The sequence below is a fragment of the Apaloderma vittatum genome, unplaced genomic scaffold (genome assembly GCF_000703405.1).
Source record: "Apaloderma vittatum isolate BGI_N311 unplaced genomic scaffold, ASM70340v1 scaffold12921, whole genome shotgun sequence".
NCBI lineage: Eukaryota > Metazoa > Chordata > Aves > Trogoniformes > Trogonidae > Apaloderma > Apaloderma vittatum.
In genome coordinates, this window is record NW_009697573.1 from 68,741 (window position 1) to 83,375 (window position 14,635).

A 14,635-nucleotide genomic window follows, 5' to 3' on the forward strand; every position below is an offset into this window, starting at 1 on the left:
ATAAAGATCAAAAGCAAAAGTGTAGTTAGACAAAGAGACACAGGTGTCAGGCATCTGTAAAACACAACTTCCAAACTCCCACAGATAATAAAATAATGCTTAATTACTCTTAATAATAGTTTGAAAATAATATTTCTGATTAGCACTTTGGTTTAGGGCATACTGCACAACTGAGACAGAGTACACAACTTCATATACTAAAACAGAACTCATTTTGCATGGAAGTTGCAGTGTACCCAGAATAGTTTTTACAGAACAGAAAAAAAACCACACCCATTGTGTGCAGATACAATATACATTACAGGTAATACTCTCAAGCTATAATAGAGCCTACTGTACTTACAATCAACTGAAAAATTATGTATAAGGCTTAAACAATATCTTAATTTATCATACTATTACTACACTTTTGACCAGTTACCTACTTTGACAAAGGGATGCTCAAACCAGGCACTGATACAACAAGAAATGCTGAGAAATACTAAATTTTTTCTAATAGAGCTCTCTGTCTTGGAAAAAAATCCCACACTTTTGTCAACTATTAAGATTACCTTTTAGCATCGAACCATGTTTTTGTTTTCCAGACTATAGTTCAAAACTTATCAGAAAGTCAAGTATCTCTATATTCTTCCTTCTCCTGGCAACCTGTAGTGATGGCTTATACACATCACACAAGGGTTTTCTGGCTTTGTTTTAAAGGTTTGGTGTATTAGCCATCAGTTTAAGTTTTAACGTTTTTAAGTGCACACATCAATGTCACTCTTCAAATTGTCCTGGACCAAATGTCAGTCCCTCTGGCACTACACGTGCAAAACCCAAATCACCCCCAATAGATGGGAAATCATGATAGAACACGGCTGGCAATAATGAAAAACTGTGGTTAAGACTGCATGATGTAGAATTCACCTCACCTAAATTCAGCTGCATAAAAGTATGTCAAGTTATGTGCTGTCGCTGATCAGGCAGGGTAACAAGAAATGCAAATCTTCCTGCACCGACATCGAAAGAGGCTCAAGACTCAAGGTTTAACTCTCAGACTAACCTAATACTCAGCACAGTAACAAATATTGAGTAGGTCCAGGACGTTATAATTTGGTGACACCTAAAAGCCAGAGGTGACAAGTGATACGTAACTAGAGATCTGTTTTAAAGAGCTTAAGTAACACAGTGTTTCTGTGCACACACAATTTTTTTGTCGTGCTATTTTTTAACATATTCAGTGCTGACTGGCTCCTTCTGCCCCACTCATAGCAGTGAAACTGAATCCAGCTACAGCTGACCATGCACAAGGCAGAAAGCTTTTGCCTGGGCCATCTGAATCCACACAGCAGCCAGGGAGGCTCAAAGTAAAAAACCAAGCCAGATTTGTAGGGTGGGAGGTGGGAACAAAAGAAAACTCCCCAAAATCCCACTAAAAGCCAAACAGGGAACACTGAGCCACGCAATCTCATTTCCACAGATTCTCATCTCACTCAGTCTACAACATGTTCTAGTTTATGTTGGTATATGAACCTAAATGGTAACAGAGCTTAGCTGCAATCTTCATGCAGATGGAGGTAAACCCCCAGTTTCCCTTCTGCTTGCACCCAGCACAGAGATAACTGCTACAGAGAATCTGTGTTGCCCCTATAAAGTGGGGAAACAGGAAGAGAGTCAGTAGCTCTCCCAGGCAGAACTGTAGTGCTTAATTTGCGTGCTACTGATCCATGGATTCCCATCATTCGCAATAATTCAGTGGGGTTTTTTTCTCTTTTTTTGGATTGAAGTAGACAGCTGAAAAATAAAAGCTCCTTTACTTTCATTTTTACCCTCTTTCTTTACAGCCCTCAACTGCTCTCTGTAACCAACTGCTTTGACTGAAACTGAACCAAAGGAATTGTCAAGACTTCAGTCACATACTTGCAAAAATAAAAGCAGACTTTGGTGTGAATATCCAAGACCTTCTTGATCTTCCCAGGATTATTATCATATACTGTCTGCTATACATTTCCTACCATATGACCTACTGCACCTTCCTCCTGCCTTTCATTCCATACAGGCCATGCAAGAAAATCTACTTAATTCTACAGCAATTCCCAAAGGCACCACCTCCCCACAATTACTTGCTCAAACACCGTGTAATCCCAGAGTCAACCTCAATTCCACGACAGAGGTTTCTTCCAGTTAAAACACTTGTTGAAAGTCAAAACACAGGAAAGAATTTTGAAAAGTCAAACAAACTACTCTTGAAGTGCCTACAAATCTGCCCAATTTCTTTTCACATATGACAATCAGTTAATTGAAATGACAGGTAATTAAAAACCTGGGAAATATTCCAACCTTCTTTCTTCTTGACTGCTTTCCTCAAGTTTCTGTAGCCTTCAAAAGCACGAGGTACAGTATTGGAAGGCCAAGCCAATGAAGGACAAACCAGACAGTGAAAAGCAAAAGTGATAAGAAGGTAAAAAAAATGATATATGAGCTCGTGGAGTTTAAAATGAAATTTTAAAAGATACCATCAAGAGATCACAAATAGTAAAAAGGCAATACATTTTGCACAGTTGAAGAGTAAATAGAAAACAAAGAAGAAGCATTTGTAGGTTAACTAATCTGCCACTGTCAACAACTGTAAATTCAAGTTACACTAAAGAAGAAGTTTCAGATATAGACAATATATTTAAGAATTATTTCTAATATGGATTAAAAAAAATCTTAGTTCTAGAAAAAGCTTTCTCTTCTTTTGCCACTTAAAATTGGCAGGTTAAAATACCAAAAACTTCAAGAATTGCCACTGAATCAAAGCTATATGTCCTCAGGAATAAATCAGAAAAAAACCACAATGAATTAGTTTTATATATGTTGATAACATACTGTAATATGAAACAGTAATAAGAATTTTTTTGTATTAATATTCTAAATCATGTATTTTTAATACCACATAAAAATCTGCAAACTGCATTTATTTTTTGGTTTGGCATTTTGTTGTTTGTTTTTAAATTAAAAGCAGAAAACTGCAGTCTACTTTTCTGGGATTCAAAAAGTACATGCCAATGATTGCTTGTTATTTTTTTTTTAACAAATTAACAAAAAATATGCATCAGAAGCAATGAGATGGACAAAGTGTTAGTATTTTTACTTTTACTTTTTCCTCTTGAAAAAAATTGGGATGTATGAGTAGAGAAATGTCTGCGTGACATATAAGCGTAGAGATGGCTTAAATTTCAACTACTGAAATTCCTCATGTTTTGAGCAAGAGGTTTTGCTGCCTTTTCACCTGACACTGCCTGCTATCTTCCTTCAGTATCAGCTAGGAGCTCACATGTTGAATCCCATCTAATTTTATCACTTGTTTAGTTTAACAAAGGTTAGGGAAGTCAAAAGATAATGATCAGAAAAAGGTTCCGAGGTATGTAAGGTTGACTAACGATTGAAAGGGATGTGGGAGGTTTGCTCTGGGGCTTCTGGTGAGTAGGTCACACTGTGGGACACTCCAACCAAGCACGTCAGTATTTCAGTAGCTAAAAGATTACCGCTGTCTAAACTGTTTCCAATAAAGTTTTAGAACAGATGCCTATTCAAGGCCACAGATACACAGCAGTACATACCTGCTGCTCATTCAGAAACTGGCTCTTAAGATCTTCAGGCTAGCAATTTAGATAAGCTGCATGTATTTAAAATTAAGTACCCTTCACCATACTGACCCATAACCAGGGAACAAGCAGATCAAGAAAGGTAGCAGTGGGGGCAGAACTAGTAACTAGGCTCACCAATCCCATTTAAATAGGAGAATGCTAGACAGCCAACTTGAAAAGTACAGCAACCCTAAAAAGAAATAGTACAGTAAAAGTAGCTAAATGCCTGCAGAAGACAGAAGTAGAGCAAAGAATCTCTACCAAACTGCTGGGTAAACTGCCCCTTGGCAATACGTTAGCCACACCTCTTGTCAATTCCTGAAATTTCCATAGAATAAAAATTCAGTGATACATCCTGAACACAAATGTTGCATTTTGTTAATCAGATAGAAGCGCTCTGCAGGTAACAAGTATAACAGGCTATATGCAAAATCCCTCAAATTCTAACATTTCTTAGCTCCTAAAGAATTTTTCTCCTAACATATGCACCTCAAAAATCTATAAATATTTATTAAAAAGCAATCTGCAAATGGGCCAAGTAGATAGATTCAAACTTTACCAGCACTTTGAAGAGTATGACCCCACTCTAAAGAACACAAAACCTGCTTTAAGATGAAAACTGGATCATCAAGAGGTCTCTTCCAACTTCTATTTTTCTACAGTTCTATAATTCTATAATACTAGGATAGAAAACTCATTTCCAGAATAGTTTTTAGTAAGTAGTCCTTACTGCTGGATCAGACCACTTTGCTATGCCATTCAAAAGATTATTTGCATGGTATGAGCAAGCATGACTGGACACAGAAAGCTTCTTTCACACCAAAAAAAAAAATAAATTATTGAATAACTATGTGCTATCCTTAGTCCTGTATGTAGGATAAAACTTCCAAATGTTTCTTTGCCCTCTGGGTTTTTTTAAGTGATCATCTTGTACAATAAGGGATTCTATTCAATATATCCAGTAACCTTTATCTGGTTTCTCGTCCCAATCCTGGCTGCTACCTAATACTCAGATCCCAACCTAACAATTGGGGCTCTAAGCATGTATTTAAATGTATTCTTGATTTTAAAATGTGTTGAAACATACAAAATCAAGTCTCTTTGTTCTTGCATTTACAGTTAAAGAATACCTTGAAGCATTTGGCTCAGAGGCCCAAACATTCTGCAGATTTCATTTAATAGTTTCATCCTTCCCTTGTGTTCCTACAAACATGAGACACAAAAATCTATCAAAATCCCCATAAAAGTCTAAGTGTCTCTTGAAAAACTAAATGTGAAGGAATACTCTAGCTTCTATTACGATGAGTGTTCTCTGACATTTTTTTGTGGTGCATGAATTTATAGACACAGGACCTCAAGTTGCAGATGATGCTAACTGAGATCTACCTTATACTTCAGTTATATTTGGGGATTATACTCTTACAGCTTTATTCTTAACTGGCAGAAGAAGGCTGAAGGGCCATTAGTAGAATTATACTGTAAGCGTGTGGCAAATTTCAAAGATAAAGGAAAGATGTTTAATGGAATCAAAGTCTCAGATCCTTGCTGCACTAACTGCTGTTTGAACAGGCATTTGTATCAATGTCTATGAGCATTTTAGTAGATGAGATGTTGGACAGTAAAAATAAGCAAAGCATGATGTTGCAGAGAATTAGGAAAACACAAAAGAAAAACATTCATAAAAGCAGAACATAAAGTAAAGGAAGCCATTCCAAAAGCTACCGAAGAACTCCCAGCTATTCAGAATATCTTTTCTTCAGAAAGCTCTTTCAGTTTTGACAGACAGTAGAAAAAAGTTTCTTTTTTTTCTTTTTTTTAGTTTTTAGTTTTGGAAAGCTTCTGTTGAATTTCAGATGCATTTTAAAGGGTTTTTTTTAAAAAAAAAGTCAAAATTTATGGAAAGCACCTGTACTTTTACCATTGGGCATAATTATACAGAAAAATTCAACACATCAGAGACATTCATTCTACAAACACTGTGTACTTCACTGGAAGAAAAGATGAAAAAAAACAATAATCTGTAACTTCTACGTGTAAAAGGGTTTGAAGTAACGGCAGTTTAGGATCCAAACCCACACAGCAACAACAAATACATTTTAAAGCCTCAGTTAAAAAAAATACATCTCTTTACTAACAAGGAGAAAACAAACTGTATTATAATTAATACATCACCTCCTTTTCTTCTTCCTTTCTTTTTTTTTCAGTTTTTCTAGGTCTTTTTTGGCTATATCTAGAATTTCCATTGTCTCTTTCTCTGAAGAAAGCATAGAAGCAGAAAATGCTGATGGTCCACCAAAGTATGTGGATCTTGTTGAAGCTCTTGACAAGTTGCGTCGAAGATTTTCATTCACTGCTTCACTTTCTAATAATTTTGCTCTTTTAAATAAAAAAAAAAAAATTGTAGACCACAGATCTAAAGTATTGCTAATGCACAAGATGTACACTCTTTAGCATCTGTAACCGCAGCGCATTACCTTTAGTTTAAAAAGACACTACAAATCAAGGTGAAGTCTCACAAAAGGTAACTGTAGCAAATCTCTTGACTAGACCATTATACGGTTATGTATATTGTAGGTATACCCTAGACACGATACATATAAATGTCTGGATAAATTACACACAAATGTATATCTGCATATGCTGTGTGTATACACACATTACACAAATGCTCTAACACTATTTGGGAACAGGCAAGATATTTTTATTTCTTGGAGATGTATCATGCAAAACAAAATTATCTAATTTTTATTTTAAAATCTGGGGGTTTTAACACTCTAATTGTCACAAGCAATTTCTCAGTACTGTTATTTATATACAAGGTTATGAAGTTATAAAACAATAGTTCCAAATTTTGCTGTCCTTTGTACAAAAAGTTGTCACCATTACGTAGGCAACACCTTACTTTCATTTCTACTGTCAGGTTCATCTTCAATAGTTTTTTTGTGGCCACGATCTAAACCACACCGTCTTAGAAGCTGAAGGACCACTGTCCTAAAGTAATGCCCACACAAGAAAAGAGCTGAAGTATTTACTTGAAAACGCTTCTAGTATTTATTTAATTACTTTTAATAAAAATTGTTCAAATATATATTATGCAAATACCTGAGATCTTCAATTTCCTTGATATAATTATGAATCATGTTGCTAATCTCTTCATTTCCTTCTCCTTTGAAGGACAGAGAGAAAGGGGAGGGAGAGAAACATTGAGAAATTACGATAACAGTATAAATATCTGAATATAGCTACTAGGCACAAGGATCCTGAGTAGAGAGAAAGTCATATGGGCTATATGCTTAGATCTTATCTGATTTATAAAATATATATCCCTCCTTAAGCTGCATTAAGTTTTTGGATGATCTGTGACATACGATCAGGACTATCACATATAGCTTTTTCTATTTCATTTGTTTTCCATACTAGCACCTTTTAACGACACATACCATAAAACAGAAGTAACCCAATAAACCATGCACAGAAAGAACAGTGAAGTCATGGTAAGTCAATTGGCTGACTTTGAAGTGAAAAGCAAGCCAACATTCACCCATCAGTGTCCAGGTCCTCATCCAAAGCAAAGTATTTATGTCCATGTATAGCTAAGCACACAAGTCACTCCTATCCAAAGATATTATTTCACATTTCATATTGCTCAGTCCTAAATGACTAGTGAAATCAGGGTACTGAATTATTAATATTAACAGAAGCCTCCAGAAAGAGAGGAAATAATCAGATGGAGGCCTAACCCTATCAAAGTGGGTCCTGCATTTCTGTTACAAAGGCATCATTTCATTCTAAGGTACCTATGAAGAAAGAACAGATCACTGATCCAAGTTCACAAACTCGGGAAGTGGTTTACACACAACGCACATGGAGCGTACCTGCTCTGGCAAGCACTTGGTTGGCCTGATCGCTCATAAGTTGCGTTATTCTGGCTCTCAGTGCATCAATAGTCTCTTGCATTGCTTTAATCCTAACGCGCAGGTTGTTGTTCTCTGTTTGCAGCATCGCATTTTCATGAAACATGTCATTGATGCTTTCAACGCCATCTTCATCTATAATCCTTTTACCCTTAAGAAAGTAGAGGCATTTAATTACTAGTAAAGGCTGACCTACACAGGAAAGATTTTTAGCTTAGCAAAAGCAATCCACGGATCACTTGAAATTCCAGACAGACAATCACAGTAAAAGATATTCTCCTCTCAAAAAGTTTAAAACAATGGATAAATTGTTAGCTTTCAAAACATGGATGTCTGGCTAACACCTTACCATTTGGGTCCTCTGTAATTCCATCTTAGTCTCCTGATTTGATAAAGGTTTGTCTTCTTGTTTCTTAACCTCTTCAAGAACTTGTATTTCAGACTATCTCAAGTGTAACAAAGTAGGACACTGGTTCATAATCACATTTATTACTGAGAATATTTGTTTAAAATTTCAGAAAGACACGGGCATTGTGTCATACATGTACTCACCTTATATAATTTGAAATGTATTTTTAAAACACAAGTTGTTTTAACTGCCTAGGAAGTTCAAGGCAATACACAGTAATTCACATTCATTTATGCACCAATCTAAACTGTGGCCACTTTTGCTTTGCAAGTGACTATTTCTCATTGCTGAGCATGACAAAGTCAATTTCTGCCTTTCAAAAAGCAAACAGCATGCAGCATTTGTTGATGTCACTGGCATTCATTGAGGTATCTCTTCTCCAAGGATGCTATCTAAGCTTTCCAAAAACATCTGTTAATCACTGGAATTAGAAGTGTTGTTTAAGTGAGGGTTGCTACTCAAATTTCTCTAGTGTATGAAGTAGAAGAGGCCACCAGAAAAAAAGAAGCTGCAGAAATATAAGCATTTTAAAGCAGAAGAAATGCTGAGGATAAACTTACTGTTTTGTATTCCATGAGTTCCATCTGTAGCCGTGCAATCTCACTGCGCAAAGCATTTATTTGTTGACTAGCCCTATCCTGATTAACCATCACCTTGTTCTTGATGTTACGTGCCCGATTGGCATACTTTAATGTGTTCAAAGTCTCCATGAAGTCTCGATCTGAAGGGCTCACACACGCTATCATAAGTGTTTGACTGGAAGACAGAAACATAGATCAGGATTACACATCAAGAACAAAAAGATCAGAGAGAACCTAACAGGTCTTTGAGTGAAAGAAGAACAGGGACTTCCTAATGTTTGTGGAAATAGTCTTCACTCTAATTCACAACAGAAAACTGTCAACCACAAAGTTCAGCACTGTTCAGCACTGCTACATCCAGCAGATGCTAGATCACTAGCTGTTCTAAACGTAAAACTATGAAAGCAGTTAATCAGTGTTCCTAGAAAGGTTTTACAAATTACATTCAGTTTGCCTGAGGATACATAAACTGAGATTTAAGTCCTTAAGATCAACATAAAATCCTTGTCAAGGATTTGGATCACTCAGCTGTCAGGACTGCCTACTCTAATTCCTGAGGTGCCCACTTACTTTAATCTTAGAGGTGTCTGAACACTCAGCTTAGCTGCCCGTGTGCGTGCACAACTGCCAAAGGTACCTATTGCCTACCTTGGGTTCTACCCAGATTCAAACTGCCTAAACTTTCCACTGCAAGATTATCTCCTGTTCTCCAAAAAAAGCCCAAAAGCTACCACTTACCCTCAGTACACCTGGCTATAATTGCATTTATTCCGTGTTTCCTAACACAGCTGCTTAGAGGACTTCCACAAAAAGCAGCAGGACCTGAGCTCTAGGCTCGAGCGCGCTATGAGCAACCACCTTCCTTTCGGGTTCCTACAACATCCTCTAGCCATCCCATCGTGCAGGGTGAGAACATACTCCCTGCTCCAAATGAAAGACTGAGCAGACACACAAGCAACAACCAGGACAAAAGCAGAAAAAGGTGAAAAATTTTGCATTCCAATCAAGTGGTTTTATCATTCAACAGGCAGATGGAGGAACCAGGGTCCCTCCCCTCACTCCCTGGATCACACTCATTTCGTACCAGATGAGAACAGCCAGGAGGCATCAGAACCAGAGCCCAGCTGTAGATTACACTCTGAAGGCACCTATGTAGCCTAAATTCTCAACAGGTAGAAGAAAACACTGAGCACTCCCCTCCAGGCTTTAGAGGACTCTACTTCTTCGGTGGCTGTGTTAGGAAGAGTGCACTGTCTCCAGGGCAATGAAGCAGCATCTGCATTAGGCGGACTGGATACTGATTTTTCACTTTCTATAATTTCAGACTTGAGATGAACAAATTAATCCCTGCAAGCCTCTGTGAGGCAAACAACTACCTTCACCACACATGCTGGGCAACTAAGCTGCAAAGTGTAACCAGCTCGAGGATACAAGGAAGATTCAGTTCTATCAATTCTTCCTCAAATCTCCTGCATAACTTGTGTCAGTTGTCCAAACTGTTTGAGCCTAGTCCTCAAGATACGAATATGTGAGATTAAGAACAAATTTTTAATTCTGACACCAGGCCTACTTTGCTTTCTGTTAAGAATGGGATTACTTTTCTAAACCTCAGAAGACTGGTTCTACTAAGTGTCTGGCTTGAAAAGTGAACAACTTGAACTCCACTTTCTTATCCGAATAACAGAGCAGTTTTTGTTTTGGTTTGGTTTTTTTTGAAAAGTTGTTCTCCTCTATTTTACCACCTCTTTAAGGTGCTCCCCCTGCCCCAGAAGTTATGAAAGTTTTTCCTTTTTCATATATATGTGATAAAAAACTTTTCCAAACCCACCAATGTTCCATATTCTTACTTGAATAATCCAAGAAACATTTAAATGTTGCCTCCAAACAGGCATAGCATTATATTTAAAATCAGAATTACAGTGTGAATAGTATAGTGGTGCAGTACTTCCATCATCATTAACTCACTGCAATCTAACCTGAATCACAACTAGTAATTATTTTTTAAGTACTTGCAAAAGAGAAACAATACCGTGGACTGGAATACCTAGGGTGGGATTTGGAAGGCTGCAGAACAGGCTAACAGAAATCTAATAATCTGATTTCCCAATAGAAAAACTACATATATTAAAATTTAGCCTTCCCACATATTTTACTTGCCAAAGCATGGATAAGAAATTAGTCCAAATGCATTAATACGTGCAACTCTCCCTTAACAGTAAACTGCAATTTTGACATGTCTCCATCTGTGTATCGCATCCATAAAATTGGAGGGGTTAGCGATAGGGTCAGAAAAATTTAACATCAGTCAGAAACAGCAGAAAGAATATATCTGAATATCCTTGAAAGTGCTCTGTGGCAGTATTTGCTATCGGTATGCTGTACACAAGATTATGCAATTTGTCCTGAAGAACAGGAGGGGGAGCAGTAGAGACATAAAAACGGAAAAATGTTTTACATTCTAAACAGTATTTCAACAAAAGCGTGGTTTTAGAAATGGTTTGGGGGGAAAAAAAAGCAGCATATTAGCTAGTGTATTTGATATAAAATTTAGTCAAGAAATACTATTTGTAGTTTGGGAGTTTTTTTCCTGAAAAAGCTTTGAAGAGTTATGCTCTTCATTTCTGATTTTTTTCATAATTTGAGTTTCTTCCTCCCACAAGCACTTCTGAAAATTCTAGCCTTTACTTTATTTGTTTTGTCTGGTTCTTCCCTTTTACTCACACTGCAGCGCTGCAAGGTGTTACTAAAGTTATCTCTCTGAAGAACAGAGCAACAATTTAAGAATTCTCTTCAACTTCTCTCTGCTCTTTTGCAAAATGCCCAGGAAACTTATCACTCTCCTAAAAATGGCAGTTAGCCACATTAGATTAGATAGAGGAATAAGAGTACTACCTTGCTAAAACAAACATACTCAGATGTGGCCCTTTTTGTATTCATACATGTTAAATGTTACAAATCCAAAATTTGTTATTATTTTAATAAATTTGTTAATGTTTGCTTTAACAAAGTTTCCAGACAAAGCTGCACATACAAGGAAGAGACCAAAGCCTCTCTTCCTTGTATGTGCAGTATTTATACAGAACAGGTTCACACAAACCTGGCGATACACTAGTTTGTTCTGATTAGGCTCTAATCCAACATGGGATCACAGGATGGATGCACCATTCCCTGAGATCCCTGAGATACACAACCTTTACAAAGAGATGGCAACACCTGCAGTAAGCTGACTCCAAGCTCCCGTGCGTGGCAATCAGAGCAAACACACAGTAACAAAGTTCACCATTTACACTACCTACAATCTAAACACAACTTACGGAAAGGATTTGTCCTGGAAACTTCTAAGTAACTCGAAGCCCCATGTCTAGTAAGGCTACAATATCATTGAAAGGAACGATGTGAAAAAATCCTCTTTAAAATCTTTTCCTGCTACTGCCAGTGTTTTCTATCACGACAATAACTTATCTTTGGAACCTCCTTCCAGCAAAAAGAGTGGGTATTTTTATCAATGTCTAATGTTTGTTTTATTTTCTGAAGATCAGGTACTCAAATATCCATGCTCATTCACAATGAAATACATAAAATGTTCTTGTTTTCATACCTGTTTCCCCCAAGAGAGTCTTGAAGTAGCCTGGTAAGCTTTGAATCTCTGTATGGTACATGGGTTGCCTTCTTACTTTTATCTCCCAGTGCACTTATTACGTTACCAAGTGCCAGCTACAAAACATCAAATGATATAACACACATTTTATAATCAACTCCTGAGTGGCTCTATTTTAAAAACAGTTGTAAACTGGGGTCTGCAAACTGTAAAAAAATGAATATGCTCATGAAAGTCAACATAAAAAAAACCACTTCTGAAGATTTTTAAATACTACAGTTAGACATCTATAAGCTTTTGTGCTATCAACAGTGAATCAGATGACTCACACTCTAGGATCTGCAGGTGCACAATGTGAGTGGACTGCTATGTCACGTCATTGGAAAATGAAGTTAGAACTACTTCATGTAACAAAACATTTACTTTTGATTATTATTAAAGTTGATCTCTACTCCTAGCAGTAGCTACATTCTTTTTCCATTCATTTCACCCATCTGCTTTTTGCTAGATTTACAATAAAATATGGTGCATTAACATGAAAAAGAATTTACTTCCTCTACAGACATGAAACAAGAAATGTCTGATGAAGATTCAAGCAATTAAGGCTTCAGAGGGTGAGGTCCATGGCTATCATATTTCATTGCTAAAAGGGTCCAATTCATGTTTATAAGCAGCCTAATATTTGGCTGTAAAATTATTTTTCAAGTGCAACTACACGTATTTTAACCACATGCCAAATTAAAGAACATTCCTCTAGGTGGCAGCCTGTACCGCCAGTTCTGGGTCTTGATCTGTGACTGCTTTGATGTGTTTAAATCACTTTTAATCAGCTTCCTAAAGCTGAGAGATGCTATTCACTGTAAATGAAAGCTCTGTGATCATATAAAATAGTAGTTTTGTCACACTGATTTTCACCTTCGTGTATTCTGTATCGTATGTTAAGGATGTATCTATGTCAGCTAAACCCCCAAATCTGTTGGCTTTGTGCTTATAGCAAGGATGAAATTCAACTGAATTCTCTTTCTCTTCCATATATCATAAGAAAAATAATTACAGAATGTAGCAACTGTCATGATAAGAGAACCACTAAGAAAGCTCTAGTTGCAGAATACCTCTCTACACTGGTACCACACACTAGACCAGAAGAAAAAGTGACATGTTTTCACATAAAAGGTGCAAAAGTACATGTTTTTTTAAAAGACAATTGCACACAGCCTCCACACGGTCAAGTAGCTTGTAATAAAGGCATGAAACTACAGTCTCCACTGACAATCATCACCTCTACTTTTCAAGTAAAATATTTAATACAGTTAATTTAAAAAAAACCCAAACAAACAACACCACCACACTAATCAGAGAGCCAGGACACATATCCCTCAAAAATTACATAATGCTAAAAAATTAAAAGTTATTTCTACTTTTACCTAGGGTTGTTTTACATTATGTTTCAAAATTATAACAAAGAACCAGCATTTATTGATTAAGCTTACTCATTGTCCATTTTTACACGCCTGTACTCCTTGCAAACTGCTTTGAATGGTCTCCAATTGTTTGAGTCTTGACAGAATAAAAAAAATAAAATAAAAAAAAAGTGAAAGGAACTCTACAACATCTTGAAAAAGCTAGAGTAACTAACTATATTTCACATGCAATTGGTACTATAATTCACTGATTAGGATCTAGTAGGGTCCTTGTTCTGCACACGATGCACTTCTACTTAGGGATTATTAAAAACAAGTGATTCAGAAGGAAAGAGAAGATGGTGCCAACAGTCTGTGGAAACAAGTTACATAGTCTTACTAGGCCACAGTTGATGGAAATGCCTTCTTTTGCCCTTTCTCCTGTAGCTCCTGTTCTCTTTAACCTTTCAGATCCTGCTAGATCAACAAAATGGAACTTGGCAGTAAGAGTTTCAAATTCATTCATCTCAGAAGATTCAGATATTATCCTGTTATCAGTGGCATTATCCTGAAATAGAGAAGAATCCATAAAGCTTGGCAAGATCTTTCACATTAACATTTGTCTACTGCAAATTTCAATCAACTTTTTTTTTTTACAAGACTACCTATTTGTCATGTCCATCTCCTTATTTACTCGTTCCCTTGTAACAATAGTATCTTTCAAAAAACTATCTCCGTTTTAATCATATGTACTTACATAGCATTGTTGGAACTCTAGATGCACATGAATACCAATTACTGTAAGTATGAGCTACAATTGTTTCTTGACAGAAGAATAGGGGGATACATATATTAAAACATGCAAGTCTTCAGCAAGGTGGGCAACAAAATTTGGACCTCTGGAATGCAAGTCTTAAATCAATTCCACCTGACAACTGCCTTAAGAGAAACACACTATAATTATATTATTACCCCCCCCCAATTACCATATTCACTTAAGTTCATAAACCTATCAAGTAAGTAACTGAAAGATATATTTTATACCTCCCTAATCCCTACCATCAGCTTCCCTGCGGCATGATTCTTCAACTTTATGAATTATTATTTTTTAAGTCAGTTTTC

At 36.6% G+C, this 14,635-nt stretch overlaps 1 protein-coding gene across 1 annotated transcript in view; it reads right to left on the reverse strand.

Moving 5' to 3' along the window:
• Positions 1 to 14,081, reverse strand: part of KIF21A (kinesin family member 21A) — a gene marked incomplete at its 5' end in the record, with an annotated part of 50,132 nt that extends 36,051 nt beyond the window's left edge. Inside the window, 7 exons of the mRNA XM_009877698.1 lie at positions 2,320 to 2,358; positions 5,784 to 5,987; positions 6,714 to 6,777; positions 7,487 to 7,676; positions 8,495 to 8,690; positions 12,114 to 12,229; positions 13,914 to 14,081. Coding sequence (XP_009876000.1) covers positions 2,320 to 2,358; positions 5,784 to 5,987; positions 6,714 to 6,777; positions 7,487 to 7,676; positions 8,495 to 8,690; positions 12,114 to 12,229; positions 13,914 to 14,081 — 977 coding nt within the window. The remainder of the gene's footprint in view (positions 1 to 2,319; positions 2,359 to 5,783; positions 5,988 to 6,713; positions 6,778 to 7,486; positions 7,677 to 8,494; positions 8,691 to 12,113; positions 12,230 to 13,913) is intronic.
• Between the last annotated feature and the right edge of the window lie 554 nt (positions 14,082 to 14,635).